The sequence below is a fragment of the Barbus barbus genome (assembly GCF_936440315.1).
Source record: "Barbus barbus genome assembly, chromosome: 21".
Classification (NCBI taxonomy): domain Eukaryota; kingdom Metazoa; phylum Chordata; class Actinopteri; order Cypriniformes; family Cyprinidae; genus Barbus; species Barbus barbus.
The window spans coordinates 24,209,379-24,230,841 of record NC_136749.1 but is presented as its reverse complement, the minus strand read 5'-3'; the positions used below and the strand labels follow the sequence as shown (position 1 = coordinate 24,230,841).

General features: G+C 36.5%; 1 protein-coding gene across 1 annotated transcript in view; it reads right to left on the bottom strand.

Moving 5' to 3' along the window:
* The window catches only part of LOC306887033 (serine/threonine-protein kinase Nek11-like), an 83,608-nt gene that overhangs the window by 54,473 nt on the left and 7,672 nt on the right, over nt 1-21,463 (bottom strand). Inside the window, exons 3-8 of the mRNA XM_079444497.1 lie at nt 14,456-14,621; nt 7,547-7,665; nt 7,260-7,324; nt 5,671-5,797; nt 2,521-2,670; nt 2,184-2,262 (exon numbers count right to left, since the gene is read on the bottom strand). Of these exons, the coding sequence (XP_079300623.1) occupies nt 2,184-2,262; nt 2,521-2,670; nt 5,671-5,797; nt 7,260-7,324; nt 7,547-7,665; nt 14,456-14,621 (706 nt within the window). The remainder of the gene's footprint in view (nt 1-2,183; nt 2,263-2,520; nt 2,671-5,670; nt 5,798-7,259; nt 7,325-7,546; nt 7,666-14,455; nt 14,622-21,463) is intronic.

The window sequence follows — 21,463 nt, the reverse complement described above, 5'->3', positions numbered from 1 at the left end:
AAAGTTATTATTTTGTGAGCAGCTGCAAAAAGAAAACGCAAAACAGCAGCAACAAAGCTACTTTTCAATCACACAGACTCCTGCGTATCTCAGAACTCTTGAATAAGAGCAAACGGGGACAAAGGGGGAGAGAAATACTGATATTATCCTCAGGGAAGAGTCTGCCACGAGCACATTTAAAGAACAATACGAGACATTTGTAAGGCGCAAATTACAGAGGCAGAAGAAACACTTGAAACTGTACACAACAACAGAGTGAAAAGCCATCAGAGAGTATTGTGTGCGGAGTTGTCGTTTAGATGGCTTTCCTTCTCTAATTACATGTTTCTGAAATGTGATGGTGTAATAGCCAGTGGAAGAGACACATCCCACCAGAAGATGTTTCAGATGGGGGTTAGGGGATCACTAGCTTCCAAAGGCAGAAACGTATTACTAAACTCCCTGATGTAAACAAGTCAATATGTCTGCAAGTGATGAAAGGGTGCTATAACTGCAAATATTGTAACTGAGATGCATTAAACAAGGGCTATAAAAAAAATAAAATAAAATCAATGCACAAGGCCATTACGAGTACACATCATAATAAAGATGCCTATAGTATAGAAGAATACTAATGATATGTACAGTAGCTCTAGGAAGTTAAGCAGTCATTAGATTAGATTTCTACATGATCTTTGGGTTGCAGTTATTAACAAGACATCTTGGCTGGATGTGGGCGTTAGGGGAGGTCATGAGATCCGGATGTTTACATCTTATATACAGTATTTTATACAATTATGCATTATGCACATAATTAAGGGAAGAATTCATTAAGGATTATACCTGACACAGCTGTTCTGAACAGTTTGTGATCGGATTCGCTTGATTTCACTTTATTTTACGTTTGATGGGATGCCAGCAGTACTTCAACCACCAACTGTTATTTTACAAAGAAAGTTAGAAAAAGGCCTGGATCCATAATGAATTCTCACCAGGCAACACAATAAGAAGTTTCACTTTTGTTATGCTAATTGACAAAGGTAAAAATACATGAAGCACTGTGGAAAATAATATAATATAATACTCATGTATTTCTAAGATATTTCTTATTTGGAAAAAAAAAAAAACTGCTTCAGGGCTCAACAATAATAGGATTTTTCTGTTTGCAGAAAAACTTTTAATTTTCCCTGCCAACATTTTCACTAGCACTAGCATAAAATATATATTTTTTAAACAACTGATAGAAGTATTAATATTTATAATTTTTTAAAAATCTTATTTTTCTTTTTTTTTTTCAAAATTAAAATATGTAACAAGTTGTTAATCATGCAGCTACAATGTAACTCCACAAATTAATAAACATGTTTGTTGAAAAAAAAAAAAAAAAAAAAAAAACTTCTTCAATTCTGCAAAGTCAACAAAAATCATGAATGTTAACCAGCTATATAACATTAAACTGGCAATAACATATTTTTTTTTAAGGAATCTACAACATTTAAGTTTGCAAGTTATAAAAAACTGAAGTACAGTACAAGATAAGATCAATGAATGCAAGTAACGCAGCACTGGCCAAACTGGAACAAACAATAAAGTTATAATTATTATAGTAAAAACAAATATATATAATAAAAAAATAAAAAAAAATAAAAAAAAATCGGTCTCTCTAGAACGTTTGGTGCAGACCAGAGTAAACCATCCTTATTGTTGAGCTTTGGTCTGTAATTTTTTACAGAGGTTGTTTGAGAAAATTGGACCGAATTGAAATCTGTGAAAAACTAATTTATGTAAGCTTCTCAAAGAAAATGTTCCGGTCCAAAAAGGGTAAAATAATGTTTGCGGAAACATTCTGAACTTTCATACATTTACAGACTGATCTATTGTTTGAGAGATGCATAAAAATTCATATATTCCAGGGAACAAGGCCAACTATGACAAGCCACAATCAATAAAATCACCAATGCCAATCACTGACATTTCAAAAGTACAATCTGAAAAGGTTACGCACAGGGTGAGTCAAAAGTGATGGCGAATCGATAATGTGATGAGTATGCATAACAGACTTTTAAAAACCTATTGAGCTTGGCCGGCAATCAAAGTCTTCCTGTTGCATTATGGACCTTCCCATTAACCTTTGAAGCGGATACTCAGAACAGCTGGTCGGATGCCCTCCCGTCCGACTGATCTGATTAACAGCTTCTTCTCACCTGCAAGCTCTCCTCAATGAACCTGCTCCTCAGCGCATCTGCTGCCGAGATCCTGCGTGAAGAATCCTTTTCTAACATGCTGGCACCACAGGAACATAGAGAGAGAGAGAGAGAATTATGCTTAAGATCTCATGAAATGCTGATAGTTTTAGCTGAATGCTTCTAAACCTGCTTGGATTTTGCATAATCTGCTTTGAAAAATGGATGAATCAAACAAGCCATTGATTTGTGTCTATCTACTCATCCACAGCGGGCAGTCGGACAGATATAGCCTCACGGTGTGGGTTTACATGGGCCCGATTTGTGCCTGGAGCAGGGCAGCATCTGTTTCTGGTACCTTTGCATTAGACAGTTAAGCTGTCGTGAGTATGTCTCTGGCAGGGATGGAGTAGGTCCCTCCACAATCTTCATCACCACAGCCAAGAAGTTCTGCCCCTCAAAAGCATGCGTCAGACAACACATCTCATACAGGATACAGCCTAAAGACCTGCACCGGTGGAACAAATAGAGAAGAAATACTTAAAAGGAAAGTCTATTGAAAAATTTAAATTCTGTCATATACTTACCCTCATGTTAGGGGTGGGCGATATACCGGTAGATACGATTAACCAGTAGAAATCTGTCAACCGGTAGAGATTTTGGACTATCGTCTCTATTGCAGTTACACGCTCATGTGACGTTGCTTTGCAACGTGGTCACAAATACTTAACATTTGCACACATTTTTAAGCATTGTGGTTTAAAAACAAGTGATTTTAAGCCATTGAAAAGCAATCGGCAGCGAAAGAGAACTCATTTTGCTATATGCACGTGCTGTCTGTGAGGCATGCGTATGTGAAGACGGTGTTCATAGAGTATTAAACTGAGTTATTTTTGCTGCTTTATATGCCTTTGACTTTATAGGCCTTAAATACACACACTTGTATGTGTCAGCAGTCTAATATTCCTGCTGTCTTGTCTGTTCATGTTAATCTAGCATTTCTTATTTATTTGTTCTACTGTAGGTTTTTTAGTTTCTGTTAATTAGTTTCTTATTCTTATGTAATCACAGACTATTTACTTGTCTTCAGTGAGCTTGAGTTTTATTATTTTTTTAATTTAGGCTAAAATTAGTTTTTTGTGGTATTGACACTGGTGACAAAAATTATGAAATTTCCATGGTATCAAATATTTTGATATCATAAAGACCTTAAAGGAAAAATAACTATATGTGATATATATAGAGGGGTGAGAACCAGAAAGGCATAAGTAACATTTCATCAACTTTACAGGAGAGCCAAAACAAAAATTTTACCATAGTTTGATCTGACTTAGTTTACTGATTTCAGTTGTTTATAATAAAAATGTGTACATATATATATATATCAAATGAAAGCTCTTAATGATATATATATCTCCATTTCACCAAAATGTCACTCACGCCCTTCTGGTTCTCACCCCTCGATATCATAAAATTACCTATATTGTGATACAAAATTTTGGTCATATCGCCCACCCTACCTCCCGTCTTTCCAAATCTGACTGACCATGACTGACTTTCTACTGTATAACATAAAAACAGATATTCTGAAGAATGTTGATAGCCAAACAGTTTCGGCTCCCATTGATTTCCACCATATAGCATATGGAACACAAATAGTGGCACTACTGGAACTTAAAGTTCTCAATAGAAAGTTTGGGAGGACCTGGGTTAGCGTGTGATAAGAGAATATAAAAGAAACTAAACAAAAAATAGAATAAAGGTATCATTATAATTTAAAAAAATATTTTACAATTAAAATATAATTATAAAAACAATGTTGAAAAGAATAATATAATCACATGAATAAATACTGTATGTATATAAATATTTTTTAAATATGTATATTTATTAAATATTTCATATATAAATTCAGTAAATTATTGTTTGGTTCATTTGGTTGCTGTAAAAGTGGCTTTCTAGTTTATGTCACTGAGAACTGCATGAATCAGAACTCTGATACAATTTGCAATTAGAATTATAGTAAAACATATTAAATAATTATAATCTCTTGGCCTATTTGAAAATACACACAAATAGAGAAAAAAGATAGGTATAATTTGTGTAAGGATGTCTCTATTTTAGCTCATCCTTCTGCTCTCTATCTCTGTTAAGCAGCAGAGTGAAGCCTTTCCTCCAGTGTGCCTGGTGCTTGTGTTCTTACAAACTCGAGACCACAGAGTGAAGAGTCCAATTCCCAATAGGCTGCTTTATGAGTCTGAACAGAGAACCTCAGCTCTCGGTTGCACAAACACAACGAGGTGACTGCGTGAGGAAAAGCATGACCCTTAAATTAGCAGCTAGTGCCGGTAGCCATTTGGCAAATGAGATTGTCTTCTCTCTTTCTCCTTCATTTTGTCTCATTGTTTTCTGGTCATTTTTCCCCCTCAGTTTGTCTGCTTTACTAATATGCTGTTATCTCTCTATTTCCCATTGGATCTTGTTTCCCCATGTTCCCTCCCATCATATATCTATCTGGGCACATACTGTAAGTGGAGGGGGAGGAGAGGACAGAGCTCTGGTGGTGTTAAGGGGCTGTCTAGTGAAGATCTTTAACAGGGAAACCTAGCTTTGGGGCCTTTGGTGTCTCATGCCATGAATTTAAATCCCACCCTACCTACACATACACAGCTCAGATACAGATTGTTACAGCTCAATCAGCAACTGGAGATATCAGAATTTATGTTAATTATACTTGCCATTTTTCACATGCACCTTCAACTACACCTGATTGCATCTTTCAGTATAAGTTTTTTTTGTTAAAATTACTTTCATGGATTGCCAGAACTCACAAATTTTTAAAGACACCAATTTGACAGCAATCAAACATAATACCCCATTACTTGCAATTTTGCATCATGCGTAATGATGAATTGTTTTAAAGGATTATGAGTTTTGATTTAATGAGGGAATAACTTTGCAAGTTACTTTCTGAGAATTAAAACTGCTAGAAGAAACATCACTAGTCAAATGTTTGGACACATCTACTCATTATTTATTATTTCCATTTTTTATAGAAAATTACATATTAGAATATTAATTAAATCAATCACAAAAAGATCTAAGAAACTAAAACAAATGGTGTAGAATAAAATTTTGCTCAGAAATTGCTAGTAAAATTTCACAAATAATACAAAGAAATGGCAAGTAACACATTGAATTAATGTGAAATTTGAAAAACAAACAATATTAGCCTGTGAAACACTGAAAAATTACTTTTTACAGTGTATGAGAATTATGTAAGGAAAAGTTTTATTGCCTATGATTTTTGGCAACTTAAAAAATTTCAAGCATACTCCTTTTGATCAAAAGATTTTTAATACCATGAGAAGCATAAATTCAGTCAAGTGTGTCCAGACTTTTGATTATGTGTATTGTACTGCAAATGTAAAACCCACACGATTCAAAACCCAAAGTCTTGGTTGATTAAGAATAGACTGAAATGATTTAATGGTTCAGTTATTCCTACCAGATGTCGGATTTGGAGTCGTATCCTCTGTGACTGAGGGCTTCAGGGCTCATGTAGTATGGAGTACCTGTGAAGGTAGTTGCCAGGTCACATGACCCCATCAGCAGACAGGATACACCAAAGTCACCTTAAAAGATTAAAACAGTTCTATCAGCAAAAAACTTTTTAAGAATGAGTTTTGCAGACTACAAAAATTCAATAAAGAAAAATGAACCCACAAATAAACCTTATAATGGCTACCAAACAAGCTTTTGTATGTGAGCAACTGACTACCATGCACATACTTATTGAGATTCTTGCTTGAACATTAATTAATTTTGAATCGCAGATAATAGGAAATGTGAACGGCTTGTGAATGACAATCTACATATAGTACAAATACATGTTAGGCCAACAATATTCCTCCAAAAACTGTCCCCAAAAACAGCTTAAGGGGGATTCAGCTTGACAAACATTATGATATTGAGCAATGCTGCAGATTTGTAAAGGATATAGGAGTTGCCAGCATGCTTTAAAGGATAAATTATACTTTTACTAATACAGAATTATTATTGTGGTTTCCCTTTTTACGGTTTTATTTTTCTGTAGTTGCTTTGTCATTACAGTTTGTTGTGTGGATTTTTAGCATTCATCAGTGATCTGCTTGCTAACTGTCACAGCTCTTGAGGTGTGTGTTACTTTAAGTGCTTAGCGTCTGTGTGTCTCTATTTTTATATTTTTTTAAAGGCTGCAAGTTGTGTTCTTTTTTAGAGGCAAAAAGCCTTGCAAAATGTCGTCTCCTTCAGAGCCAAGCAGTCATTTAAAATGTAATGATAAAGACAAAGCTTCCTGTGTTGCTAATTGAACATCTTCTGAACAAGAGATCTGTGGTTGCTGTGACACAAATAAATGTGACATTTAACATTTAGTGAATGTACAAATTAAAGTTGCTGGAAGAACATCTCAATGCATCGTGACTGATAATGCAAAACTAGACATTTTAGATGTGTGAGAAACTTTGGCTAGAACTTGAAAATATCTTGCATAATGCTGACATGATATTATGAGTTTTCTCAGCATTTAATTTTTTGCAGTGTGACCTGAGAATTAGTTTGAAGCAAACACTGTTATTTTGGCAGGCTAAGGCGCAAATTGACGTAAAGCAACACAAAAGCACAGATCAGCGTTCAAGTGAGTCTGCTGTACAAAAGAATTTCATACTTCAAGAATGCACAGATCCATTATTCTGCACCAAAATGAGCTAAACCTGACTTTATGCTGAGAAGTTCATAAAATGTATGACAGGAAATTTTGGTGTTCATCAATGCACTGTAACTGAAAAACTGTATATAAAAGCAAACCTATCTAGCTCTTCTTTCGTTCTATCAAAAGTATCTGAGGTAGCTGACCACGTACACTTTTTTTTTTTTTTTTACTGGGTAATGATCTTGTTTCTTTGTAGATGAGTGTCTTAACTGTCATAAAAAATGGCCTGTTTTACCAAATGGGAGGTGTTTGGGCTTTTGGTGCCATTAAAAGTCGCTTTTGAAAGCGTTGCCGGAACATCAAACACACATCAAGCATCCTTTGGGCTGTGAAGCAGAGCTTACCTATCTTAACAATATTCTTCCTTAGAAATATATTTTTGGCCTTTAGATCTCTGTGAAGTATTCTCCTGTTTAAGCAAGACAAACAAGAATCAATAGTCACAGAAGCTGCGAGAGAAGTAAGGATTTAGAGATGTTATTCCGTTGTGGGTAAATTTGTCTTGTAAAGTGCAAACTTTAATGTAAGGGCCAGCTATAAAAGACTTAAATCATTTTGAATGTAAAAATAGAAAATAGGTCAGTTATGAATTATTCACTGTAAAAAAAGAGGAGCGTTGTTCTCTGCTCACCTCTGATGTATGTAATGTACTCCCAACAGTAACTGACAGATCCATTCACAGACCTGAGGCTCTGATAACATACGGCTTGTGCGTTTCAACTCTTCCAACTTACAGTCCAAATCTTTGTCCTGTGGAACAAAGACAAATTGAAGAGGCACAAAATAGGCACAAAATGTTATAAATGAATATCCATATCTTTTGCATGAAACACTGGGAGTCCTGGCTACACAGAGCAGACAAAAACTAGATTAAATAAGCAGTCTTTGTTCCCAAAAAGATACTTCAAAGAGTAACACTGTGGTGTTTTTCTCTGGTTTCCTGTGTGTACATTCTCTCTGATCTTTCTCTGTTTGCATTAGTGGATTGTGAAGTTGTCTTTAAGAATGTAAGTCTTTGGGCACCTATTTACACTTCAGACAAACCCACATTTGCCTGCTCACACACACACTGGCAGCACCAGTCACGATGTCCGGAATCTCCTGAGACCTCTGCAGGGAGCGTGAGAGAGAGCAAGAAAGAAAGAGACCCCACTGCTAATGATCAAAGACGATTAAAAATAATTCGGAGTGTCAATTAAAAAGATAGTTCATCCGAAAATGAACATTATATCATAATTAAGGCCTACTCACTGTCATTTCAAACTTTTATGATTTTTTTTTTTCACGGAGCATGAAAGAACACACTGTATTGTGCCTGCAGCTTCACAGCCAAACGAACTGAGATGACAATCAAACATGCTCTCATAAAATGTCCTCTCCCTGTCTCAAGAGCCATGACAAGTCTGATTCTTTAGTGAATCCGCTCTTTTAGAGTGTTCATGTAAACTGGTCACTGGTCAAATAAACCCAAAACATTTTTCTATTGCATTTAGTGTAAATACTATCGCCTTCATTATAACTTTTCTGTCAGATAAATACAAAATAAAAAACATATGTTGAAGGAACAATAGTTCACCCAAAACTTGCTGAAAATGGATGCTCAGGCCAAGTTGTATACTTTTTGGAGAATTTTAGTATTATATTACTTCCTCAGCAATGGATCCTCTGTGAATGGGTGCCATCAGAATGAGAGTCCAAACAGCTGATAAAAACATCACAATAATCCATAAGGGATCCACATGACTCCAATCCATCAATTAACACCTTGTGAAATGAAAAGCTTTATGTTTATAAGAAACAAATCCATCATTAAGACAAAACTGTCTTTTTCTGAATCAGGAGAGAAATGTGCACATATGATGCACTGTTTACAATCTAAAACAATTCTAAACAAGTATGTTTGTGGATTTTGACCAACAGGGGATAGAATTTTTTCTACTAAGGGAAGCATTATTATGGATTATGGGCTTGTATTTTGGCCAGAAGTGTCCTTTTAAAGTTAAAGTAATGATGGATTTCTTATAAACATGCAGTTTTTCACTTTACAAGACGCTGACCCATTGAGTTTGAACGCTCATCAGTGCAAATGAGAGCCAACACTATGCTGGAGAGAGAGTTTGAAACAATATAAGTGCTTTTTGTGTGTGTGTGGGGGGGGGTGGGGGTGGGGGTGGGGGGGGGGGGTGCTAAACTATTCCTTAAATATACAATAATGGAACCAGAATGAGCATATAAACATGCAGCATATTTAAGCAGCTCTCTGTTTTCACCAAGTACCACCAGCAGAATAATCAATCCCACTAATGATAAGAGTGAAGCGGAGCTCAGTTTGAACATGGAGCTGAACTCAGCACCCCTTATTTTAATAACAACAGACATTTGTCGATGTCTCAAAAGAGTGAGTTCCATTAGAAAAGTCTTCTATCGGTAACGCAGTGACAGGCATGAGTCAGATTAGCACACTGTGTAGATATATTGCGGGCTTTGCAGTTCATTTGAAATGTCTTTGGATAAGCCCTCCTGCACACTGCCCGAGGGAAGTGTTTGCTCAATGTAAGTGCAGCTCGCCACGCATCCAAGCAAAGGATGATTCGCATTATGAGTGTAATTGGGACTGGCTAATTTGTTGGCCCCCTAATATATTTATCTACGGTTATGACCATCATCACTCAAAAAGCCTCCTCGAATGCTTTCAAAAAGCTTTCATCAATGCTTTTCATGAGTGCAAAGGTTTAATTGAGCAATGGATTTAGGAATAAGCATTGTAGCATGAACAGAAGTAATGAAAACCTCCCTGCCAGTCGTACCTCCATTTCTCACTCACACACACACACACACACACAAAGCGTGTTTTTCATTTATCAGAATGTCATGGATCTCAAATGAAATATATTAAAAGTTTTTGAGCAAATGCATCAGGCAACCAAGGGCACCAGAGTGTGATCTCTAGAAAAGTGGGACACAAAAAGATTTCTATAGTGACAGTAAAGACATTTATAATGTTACAAATTATTTCTTTTTCAAATAAGTGCTGTCTTTTGAACTTTCTATTCATCAGGGAAGGGGAAGGGGAAGGGGAAGGGGAATGGGAATGGAATGGAAAGGAAAAGCGAAAGAAAGGAAAGGAAAAGCGACAGGAAAAGTGAAAGGAAAGGTGAAAAGAAAGCGACAGGAAAAGTGAAAGGAAAGGTGAAAAGAAAGGAAAGGAAAAGTGAAAGGAAAGGCAAAAGGAAAGGAAAGGAAAAGCAAAAGGAAAAGCAAAAGGGAAAGGAAAAGCAAAAGGGAAAGGAAAAGGATCCATGTGTAATCCATGACATTTCCAGGTTTAACTGTATTTTTCCCTGAATGTCCCTGAAATTCAGGATGTCGATAATGCTGGAAACCCTGGTGTCAGTATAAGTATAAGTCTAAGATAAGGCTGTAATATAACTAGAGCAACAAAAATACTGCCCCTTCCATTATCAAACATACAAATTATTAAGTCAAAATCTATTTGTTTTGCATCAAGCAGATCTGGACTGCAATCTCTCAGTTTGATTGGGCACAACACTTCTGATCTCAACAGTTTCTTTGATATCTTGAGATGGGAGCAGCTGGTGGGGTGAAGACTGGCCTGGTTAAAAAGATGAGATGACTGGCATGGACAGATCTGAGCCACACTGCTGGAGAAAGAGCAGAGCTCCATTCTTTATCAGCTCACTGTTACCGTTCAACCGTTCAGGTGCAAAGTGCTCCGGGGCAATCAGATCACTTTCTTCATGTAAGAGTGTGTGTGTGTGTGTGTGTGTGTGTTTTCATGAAGGGGCAAATGGTTGGAGCGTAATAGAGGCTTCCCATCCATAATGATTCCCACCCAGAGCTGTTTCTAACAGGAAGCCAGACCCTCTTTCTCTCTGTGTGTGTGTGGCTTCAGTCTTTCAGCATGGAGACATGACATTTATCCAAAGGAGTAATGGGTGGTAATGAGATCTGCAGTGAGTCATGTAGAGGAAATTTTTATTAATTTATTACAGAATATTTTTCTTGTGACTATATCAAAGGCAACATTTCCACAAATAATTGCATGGTGGTATGCCAGACAATTAATAAACACACACAGCCAGCTCCATATTTGCACCCATTATGCTTTTATGGAGCATCCTGAATACAGTCACAGAATTTAAATTCAGCTCCAGCATATTTGCTTTTTTAAAATCTGGCAGTCGATGGAATAATTAAGGTTTTTTGCATTGTAACTCATTCCCACTCAAATTCTGATTATTGCAAAGGGGGAAAAAAATCTAAATCTAAATCTCATTATCATAATATAGTAATGGCCTTAACATTGTTTATTTAAAAAAAAGGCATATTAGAATAAATTCAATAAATAGTAATAATATATAATAATAAGGGTCATATACCATTTATGCACAGAAACCTTATGTAACAGAAAAGCAGTACACTTACACTAAAGACAGAAGATCAAAGATCAATGAGTCTCGTCTTGATTAGAGTAAGTGTCTGTCAGATGCAAGTCAACCTACATGGAACACAACGGCAAACATGCACAAGATGAAAGAGAACAGAACAAGGAGAACTAGAAGCCGGAAGCAGAGATATTCTTTCATTCTATTCATAAGATTTTCTTCTTGCTTTATTATTCAACTGCTGTATATCAGAGTGAGTCTTGCCTCGTTGAGAACAAGATAGACACAAGATCAATGATGTGGCCTATTGTTCATCCCATGTCTCTTAGGAGAATGGAACTCAATGCACATGCTCAGCACAGGAGGGATCCCCCTTAATCTCCGTAGCGACTCCACATGACATGCAGTAACCCAGAGCACAGAACACAATCAAAACAGCATTTACATTAAAACATTTTTTTATGTTTTTATGGCATATGTGATCTTTTATTTTTCAACAGCTTGGAAATTATGGCAAATCAACAATTGGGAAAATGTTACTGCATTTTTTTGCCCCAAAACTGCCAATGTGGCAAACTTCATTGCAAGATGGCCAAATCACACGATGTTGTGCAATTTTGATTACATAAAACCTTTTTCCCTGTCAAAGTCATGGCTATGTTTAGAACTTGTATGATGAAGTTCATCATCTTTTATAAATTAGGATGTCAGTTCTCATATAGTCATGTCTGATATAAAGACGACAGTTATAAAAAATAACACTTTTCACTTTTGCGAATGCTGGAGATTTAAAATTTGGTCACAGACTAATAATTAAACATTTTTTATTTTTTTATTTGGCAGTCATTAAAATAATTAAGGATGTTTATGGGTGTTGTGAGCCGTGTCCCGGGCACCTATCAGCGTCGCCCTGGCAACGAAGGAGATCCACCTGCACGCAATCACCAAGGGCTGATCGGTCCCAGCTGAAGCGGATGAGGAGAGGACTACAAAAGCTGCATCCGAGAATACACGGGTGAGAAAGATCTCCAGACGACAGGCTGCTAATGTTGTGTCTCTTGTCCCTCCAGAAAGCGACTGACCGACCAGCCCGCCACCCGAGCACCGGACACCAAATCCCCTTGCACTCAGCCGGCCGGCGAACAGGTTCACGCAGCACCGAGGACGAGCACCAGACACCTCTAGCACCTTCACGGTTCATTCTGTTTGTCAATAAACACACCCTCCGGGGCTTTAACTTTCACTGCAACCTGTCGTGTGATTCTTCAGCCCGCCACAGTGTCTAATCACCATAATTTTAGAATAATAAAATGATAATATTGATAACATAATATAAAATAAATAAAATATGACATCAATAGACAGGAGTTCATAACAATGTTCATGAAAAAGATATCAGTGTTGTCATATCATGTTTGATATAAAGAGGACAGTCTTACAAAAATTAAATTAGACTTTTCACTTTTGCAAATGTTGGACATTTGAAATTTAGTTCAGGTCAACACAGGTTCAAATTTAAGTTTAATAAAGCTAATAATTTAATATGGATGTGGTCTGGCACATCAATTTAGTACAGCAATTTGGACAAGAAAAAATAAGGTGTCCTAAGGCAAACTATCTCCATAACATTCCAAGGGTAAGAAACACACTTCCTAGGTAACACAGCTGTAGCATCTCCATTCAAAACAAAAAGCCCTGGGTTTTGACACAGAAAGGCATGGAAACAGACCTAGAAAATCCAGAATTTTATTGCTACCCAGGAGACTTCACAGAGTTCTCGGTTATGTTTCATCTAAGTATCACTTTTTTCTCACATGTTTCCCCAAAATTTCCCAAGGAGAAATACAAATGGCACAAATTGTTGGCATACAGTAAGAATTTGATGAGAAATGTCTTTGTATTGAAATCTCTGACTCTGGTATCTTAGCAGATTTTGTGACATTTATAGTTCATCATTTACTCACCCTCAAGTTGTTAGAAAGCTGTATGAGTCTCTAACCAAAGAGTTGTTGGTAGCCAATGACTTCCAAAGTATAAAAAACATGGAAGCCAAAGGCTACCAGCAACTGTTTGGTCACCACCATTCTTCAAAATATCTTCTTGTGTCTTCAAAAGAAGAAATAAATGTATATAGGTTTATTACAACATGAGGGCGAATAAACAATGTAAACATTTACTTTTTTGGGTGAAATATCCCTCATGTGAGATTACTGGTATATATTTCAGTATCTCAAAAATCTGAGAAGCAGACAAAGCAAACGTCTTCATCTGCTCTCCATTTACTCTCACTGCTGTCTAGGAGAAACGATCAAACGATCATCCTGATTTTTCTTTCCTAATGTCCATTACATTCACTGAGAGTTAGCTGCGGAACAAAGCAGCTCTGAACAACAGCCTGTGTGCCAAAGAAAAAGATAAAGGAGACGTGCAAAATGTAATAATCACTGACCAAGCCTTCCAAAAGCATAGGGCAGTGATGACACGAGACCGGTTTGACCTGCAGATGTGTCTTAATAAGCAAGGAAAAGACCTCTGGGTGATGTCACGGTGCTCTCAGCATCTCTGATCCATGGCTGAACATAGAAAAGGCACCACAGGGATGAAGGAGGCGCTTGACAGTGTAAGTAGAGTTTGAAAGCTAGTTGCGGAATAGGGTTGGGAAATGTAAATACATCCAGAATTCTGCTTAGGAATTCAACTAAAAGGCATATATGCAATCCATTTTACCTCTGTAACATTATGTGAAATTCAAAGAGGAAATGAAAAGAGCAAGTTATTACTTTTCAATGACTTTTTGCACTGATGAATCATGCATAATAACACCAGGCGCATGTACAAAGAAAGTACCATAAACAATGAGTCAATTTTGATTTCCTATTGTCTTTAAAATCATAATTTTAAAGCCCTCAAGATAGAGGGTGATTCTATCACTCACTTTCATTTGGAATGTCTCTGCAAATAGCCTTCCTTCCCCAAGTGTTTTTCAAGGGCACAACAAGACATTTGCTCAAAATGTCACCACAACAGGCCAACACAGTTCACAGGACCTGTCGATCATGTGACTTGCTTCAGGCTTATTATGACTAGAAATGACCAAAAAAAGATAACCCAGGAGTTCCCAAAGGACAATTTACCTCGCAGTACTCAGTGATGATGCAGAAGGTGTCTCTCTCCAGGAAGCTGCTGTAGAACTTGAGGATGGCAGGATGGTTCAGCTGAGAGAGAAGCTGAGCCTCTTGAGTGGCATGGACTGTCTCATTGGGTTTCAGACCGCCAACAGGAATCTCTTTCAGCACCTTCCTGCACAATTAACCACAGAGACGAGGGATTATAATGCCTTAGTGCCATGAAGAGAAGCTTGTGGTTTCAATACTGTATGCAATATACATGTCCAGTAAAAAGATTGGTAACACTTTATTTTAAGGTGTCCATAATACAGAGTAATTACCTAGTTAAGTACTTCGTAGTAACCATTGTACTTACATGAAACAAAATGTACCAGGCATGTAACTAAGTTATGGAACGGCCTGTACTTAAGAGTTTGTAATTATGTACAAGTAATAGGCAGCTACTGTTACACATATGTAACAGACTGAGTCTGTTACACAGCTACTTATGTAACCAAAAGATTGTTACATATGTGTTGCAGACTTTATACAACGTAATTATTAATGTAAGTACACAGACATAAGATATTTAAAATAAAGTGTATCAAGATTGTACTTAAGTGTACTTCATGTGTATCTATACTGTACACCTTATCCAGCTGCACCGTAGTTTGATTTAACCCACCAGTACACAGCTTAAATACATGTAATACCTTCTAATTACATTAAAATTGCAGAATATTACACAGGCATAAGCTACTTAAAAAAAATGTATCAAGACTGTACTTAAGTGTACTTCATGTGTATCTATACACTTTACACCTTATCCAGATGCACATTAGTTTGATTTAACCCACCAGTACACAGCTAAAATACATGTAATACCTTTCTAATTACATTAAAATTACAGAATATTACACAGGCATAAGCTGCTTAAAAAAGTGTATCAAGATTGTACTTAAAGGGGTCCTATTATGCTTTTTCACTTTTTGAATTTTAGTCAGTGTGTATTGTGTATGTTTGGGCATAAAACGATCTACAAAATTACAAATCTCAAAGTCCACTCCATAGGGAGATATTTAGTTTTTTAAAAATCCCTTTTCAAGAACTACAGCGAATGCCTCGTTTGGACTACAAAGATGTTTTCCTGTATTTATGACATCACAAATTGTAAATCCCGCCTACAGAGATTTGAATGGCTGGGGGCTAAGGAGCACTGCACCTTTCAAAATCGAAACCCAGTGCGGGTGTTTTTATATCGCTGTATTTCTGATGGAAACCAACTATTTTCAGAAAATTTTGGATGTCATTTTCATTTCATCTTGCATATTATGTCTGATAAAGCAGTGAGCTCTGCTTTGCATACAGCGTTACATGTACAGCGTTGTGTACAGTCTCCTGCTCCAACAGCTCCTCCTGCTGGCAGAGAATTACTTTGCATATATATATATATATATATATATATATATGCGACGACAAATAGAGTGTATAACAGTTTCAGTGCAATTCATGTTATAATGTTAGAATTAAAGAACAATAAACATAATACATATTACCGTTGCACTTATCTGTACATAGTCAATGCAGTTATTTTTAAGCTGTTGTTGACATCCTATCCTCTTGTTCAATATTCTCGGGGTCTGAACTGATATGGCAATATTGACGAACTTGCTGTTCTGGCAAGGGGCGGGGCAATAGTACTGAAACGCCGTCTAAGGTGTTTACCAATCACAACGCACTGAGACAGCTTACCAATCACAACACACTTCGTTTTTCGGAAGGCAATGAAATACAATGATATTTTAGCTGAATTGTCAGCAGGGTTACTGGGGCATTACTCCAGTCTTCAATGTAACAATCATGCACGATTATAAATAATGGTTCTTAGCGTTATCGATTTTTAAAACAGCTTTTGCTGCTTCATATTTTTTTGGTCCACGTGATACATTTTTTGAGGATTTTTTGATGAAGGGAAGGAACAGCACTTATTTGAAAAATAAATATTTTTTGACATTATAAATGTCCTTAATGTCCCTTTTGAACAATTTAATATGTCCTTTCTGAAAACAATTATTAAGTTATTTTATTTTGATTACACTCTAAAAAATGCTGGGTAAAACACAACCCAGCGCTGGGTAAAATATGAACGAACCCAGCGATTGGGTTGTTTAGACCCAACTGAAAAGAAGGATCATGTGACACTGAAAAGTGGACCAATGACTTCTGAAAATCCAGCTTTGCCATCACAGTAAAAACTACATTAAAATGGAAAACATTTTTCTTTTTAATCGTAAAAATATAATATATATTATTTTTACTGTATTTTTGATCAATTAAATGCAGACTTGAGCATAAGAGACTTCTTTTCAAAAACATTAAAAAAATTCCAAATCTTCACCAGTAGTGTAAGTTTCTAAAATAAATGGTAATAAAATTGGAGTTACAAATTAAAAAACAATGTGAATGTCCATCATCGCAAAGTCAGTCACATTCATCATTACTCACATTATTCATTTTCTATGTTCTATTCTAATTAAGCATTCTATTTTCACAGGAAGCTCAAGACTGACAGCTTAATCCAACCAGGAAAATAAAAAAAATGAAGTTGTGAAAGCGTGATAAGTCAGTGGGTTTTGCTCTTATGAGCCTCCCAAATCAACCTGCTCATTGCTTGCTCAGCCTTTAATTTTCCACAGTCTCTCTTCAATTTCCTACTTCCCGTGCCCTGCCACCGCTGCTCAGATGCACTGGGTTTATATAAGTGTCACGTCCTTCAATTACCAGCTGTAACCTGGCCCCAAAAATGTCATTTAGGGAAGAACAGATTGTTTTCCCTGACCTTTTCAAGCCTGAAGGGATCAGAAAGCCAGGGCCACACTGTAAATTCAGTCTGTCATTAGTTCACAAATTATGAAGGGTCACTGTAATTATTTTGCTTTTAGTGTTAAAGTGGAGGGAGAGACAGAAAGTTGCCTTGGCCTATTTGACCTTTTGCAATGAGAAGGAAGAATGAATCAGTCACCTTCTGATGCATTTCAGATGAAAAACACTCATGATGACAGATTTAAAATCAGAGAAAATCCATCTGAACAAAAACAAGCATAAATTATCATGCTATTATTAAATTCTAAAAACCAATGGTCTTGAATAATGCAGAACTTGTGATCATTAGCCATTATTAAAAATGAAGAATGATCTTTGAATGAATGATAATTGGAGAGAAACTCCATGGAGGATTATCTTTCCTCCAGTCGGCAGCGAATATGACTGTCACGTCTGCTGATCAAACTTTATGCACTTCATAATTCAAGTTAAAGCGACAAATAAGGAATGCTCAGAGCGGCTAATTTAATCCCATCGGCTTTTAGCGAGAAGAAAAATGCAAATGAGCATTTAACACAAAGCAGGGATTTAAAATCATATTTTAGTGACCTTATTTCCAGACCTTAAGGGAGTTAATCAAATACCACCAACAGAGAGGAACGCACTGCATCTGCCTTCTGGTTTAGTTGTAAATTGGTTCTCAGGTTGTTGAAGGAGGACTCTCATTTACCTCTCCTCTCTCTACTCCTACATTCTGTTCTTTCCTCTTCCTACTTGAAAATCATTACAGCAAAGGGAACAGGTAAAGTGCACTTCAGTAGCTCAATGCTGGTCTTGGATAGCTCTCATTCGTCATGTTTTCCTGGAAGCCGAGACACGGGCGTAATAGGTAATGTATTTTTAAAGATGCAGAAAGCAACTCCTTAATGAAGCAGTTCATTCAGAACTAAACATTTCGGCAGCTCAGGTCATTCCAAACCCATTTGACTTGATATATGGGCAATGATGCATTTAAGCACTAAAAGTACAAGTGCAAAAAAAGTCGTCCACTGTACGTGATTAGTTTGCTATATTCTGTGCTAGACAGGTGAGGTCACATTCGCAAAATTTTGCAGGCAAGGTCTATTGTCCATAGTATAGCAATGTATTATTAAGCTCAAACTCAAGTGACAAGCAGTTTTTGTTGGTAAATGTGGCAAATGTGTGAGACCAGCTTGAACACGATCGAAATTGCGTATGGAACTTGTTTCACAAAACTCCTTATCACCTGGATTCCTTTTTAAAATTACTGAATTTTGTCTTTGAAATTTCACCAAGCAATTGTAAAAGTGACCGCACCATATCACAGCCATGTGATAGACAGCTATTAATCACTGTAACCAGATCATAGGTCAGTGAGTTGAACTGGGTCCGATTTCATGAACACATTATTGAGGATGATTTTGTGAACTTGTATGGTATGGAGCTCCTAAGAGGACATGGTGATGGAAAAAAATTAGATGGGAGGAAAAATTATATTTCAATGCTTTGCATTTCCTAGAGAAACTTTGAATTTGCTCGCAAAACATTCTCTTACAAAAGTTCTGAACTTCCTCAACTTTGTGTCTGCTCAGATATCTGAGGATGCCTCTGATATTAGTGAGGTTGTGCTGGTCTTAAAGCACATTTTTTTTTTAACTTTATATATTTTTCCCAGTCCATTGATATGGTTAACACTATGTCAGTCATCGAAATTTTGAGAGTGAATCTCACATTTATATACGGATGTTATTTCTGAAACTTTGCAACAGGCAAATGGCTGCTGGTACTCTTAGCAACATTAAAAAAAACTAAAAAAAACTTTTATTCAAATTTTGAATGGCTTATATAGGGCTTAGAAAGTACGTAGAGCGCTCCCTTTATAATAAATAAAAAAAACTGTCACTCATCTTAGTTCAATGCAATGAACAATGAATCTCTTATTTACATTGTGTCTACACTTTCTTTGTTATAATGAGATGATTCGTGAGCATGCAGAACTCAGCACTGGACAAACATTCTGGCATTTTGGGTGTTGAGTGGATTCTAACTTAAACACTTCTGATTGGCCATTGTGTTCAAGAAATCAGAGCACAAAAAATATCTGCCAAATCTGTTTCACCATTATGCTACTATTATAGCTTCAACTTGGAGCTCTTGCTTACATTTGAGGGCGTTAAGGTCTCTGCACAAAATTTTTGTCTGAAGTTTTCGCACGTTAAAAAATAAATATGACCTCACGTTGTGTCAATCACATTTGCACACTTCCTCTGAAACTTTCGTCCGTCAAAAAATTTTTTGGATCAGGTTCGATTTTCTGCGTTTTCGCAGAAGTAGTGCATTTTGATAAGAAAGAATGGGGAATATGAAAAAAACGCAAATTTCGGACTCAGTGTGCAATGACCTTCAGTATAGTTTTTCCTTCCACCTCATATTATTTCCATTACCAGTTGATTTGCAAGAGAATGCAGAAGTTTCGTGAGAGAACGCTAACATTTTTGGGAGCTAATGAAAAAGCTTTGAAATATATTTTCTGTAATATAATATCAAATTTTTTCACCATATTCCTTTAGCGACTCCATATGTTGGTCAAGTGATTCATTGAAAAGATCTGAATCAAAAGAACAATTCGTTCATGAATTGGACATCACCAAAAGCAGGAGCTTTATGATTTCCTAAGGAAAAATCATACCAAACAACAGAACGTTTTGTGCACATAATGCCTTCAAATGGCACTACACCCCTGGGGAAATAAGGCAAGATTTCTTTATCATGCTATAAGATGTCATATCTCTCTAGAGAGGACTATAACTATGCTCAACTTCAAACTAAATATCCAAGCATAAGTGATGGATAACACCAGCTCTACACATATTGCTCAAACCAACAACTCAGTTTTTTTGCATGTTTTGAAATGATAATTGTTAAAGTTACCAGTCATATTTACTACTGGGAAATTCTGAAATAATTTTGATACCCGAGTTTCCGAGTTGGGCGGGTCATAAACTTTAAACACCGTGCCACCGTGGAGGGGACAACCTGCTGTCAATGTTGTTCTCACAACTACTACATCCCTTTGTCTGGTCGCTAAAGTAGTGTATTTATAGGCTAGGTATGAACGATTATGCGAAGCATAGGCCTATTGTATGTTTTATAAGCAGTGAAATAAGCATGTATTTGACCGATATTCCAGAATTGTCAGCGAACTGCATGTATAGTGCAGTGAATGTTTATATGACTGTCAACCAATGGGATGCTACTTTTTATTCTTTCTGACATTAAAGCACTTGAATACGACACGCTGTATAATTATAATTAATAATTTGATTGTTAATCATAAACATAATAACATATTATGTGTCAGGCAGCCATTCATGCAATGGTATCCAAAATCATGATCCTACTAAACAGCTACTTCAATTAGGGTACAATATTCAGCAATCAAATATTTATTTATCAATCATTGGACACCTATTTGGAAGTTGAAAACAAAAATTTTAGCATTTCAACAATTATTAAATGATCAATATGTTTTGATTTTAAATGTAGCCAGAAACGTAATCAGAAAGTAACAACAGAACTTGTCAAGGAGTATTAACCCAACTCCAATCACTGAATCTATTGAGAGCAATAGAAGTACAGAGGTGGGCTTTTCCAAACCTTTTGGAGCCAGGGACCCCTTATAGGGGAGAAGATTTTCCAAGGACCCCCTCAAAATTATAAGAGTGTTTAAGGCTAAGGTTAATGTGGGTGGGAGTATAATGAACATAATATGATTGTTTTATTGCAGCAGATGGTCCCTGTTGTATGTGTACTTTCTAATTCTACAGCAGTGGTGCAAAAACGGGGTACACAGTGCATTTTGCCAAAATCATTTTGTGAAAATCAACTTTAATAAAATGTTATATATAATCAAATGCTTGGTTGTTAAATAAAATGTAATGAAACAATTTTTATTCAACCGTTTTTTGCACTTTTAATGAGTTTTAATTTTTTAATTTTCAAGATTTTCAAGGAGGCAGTCGTGGCCGTGGAATGACGAGCACTGTCTTCCACCCTCAATACCACGACTGAGGTGAGACTCTTGAGCAAGACACCGAACCCCCAACTGCTCCCCGGCCGCCGCAGCAAAAATGGCTGCCCAATGCTCTGTGTGTGTGTTCACTGCTGTGTGTGTGCACTTGGATGGGTGAA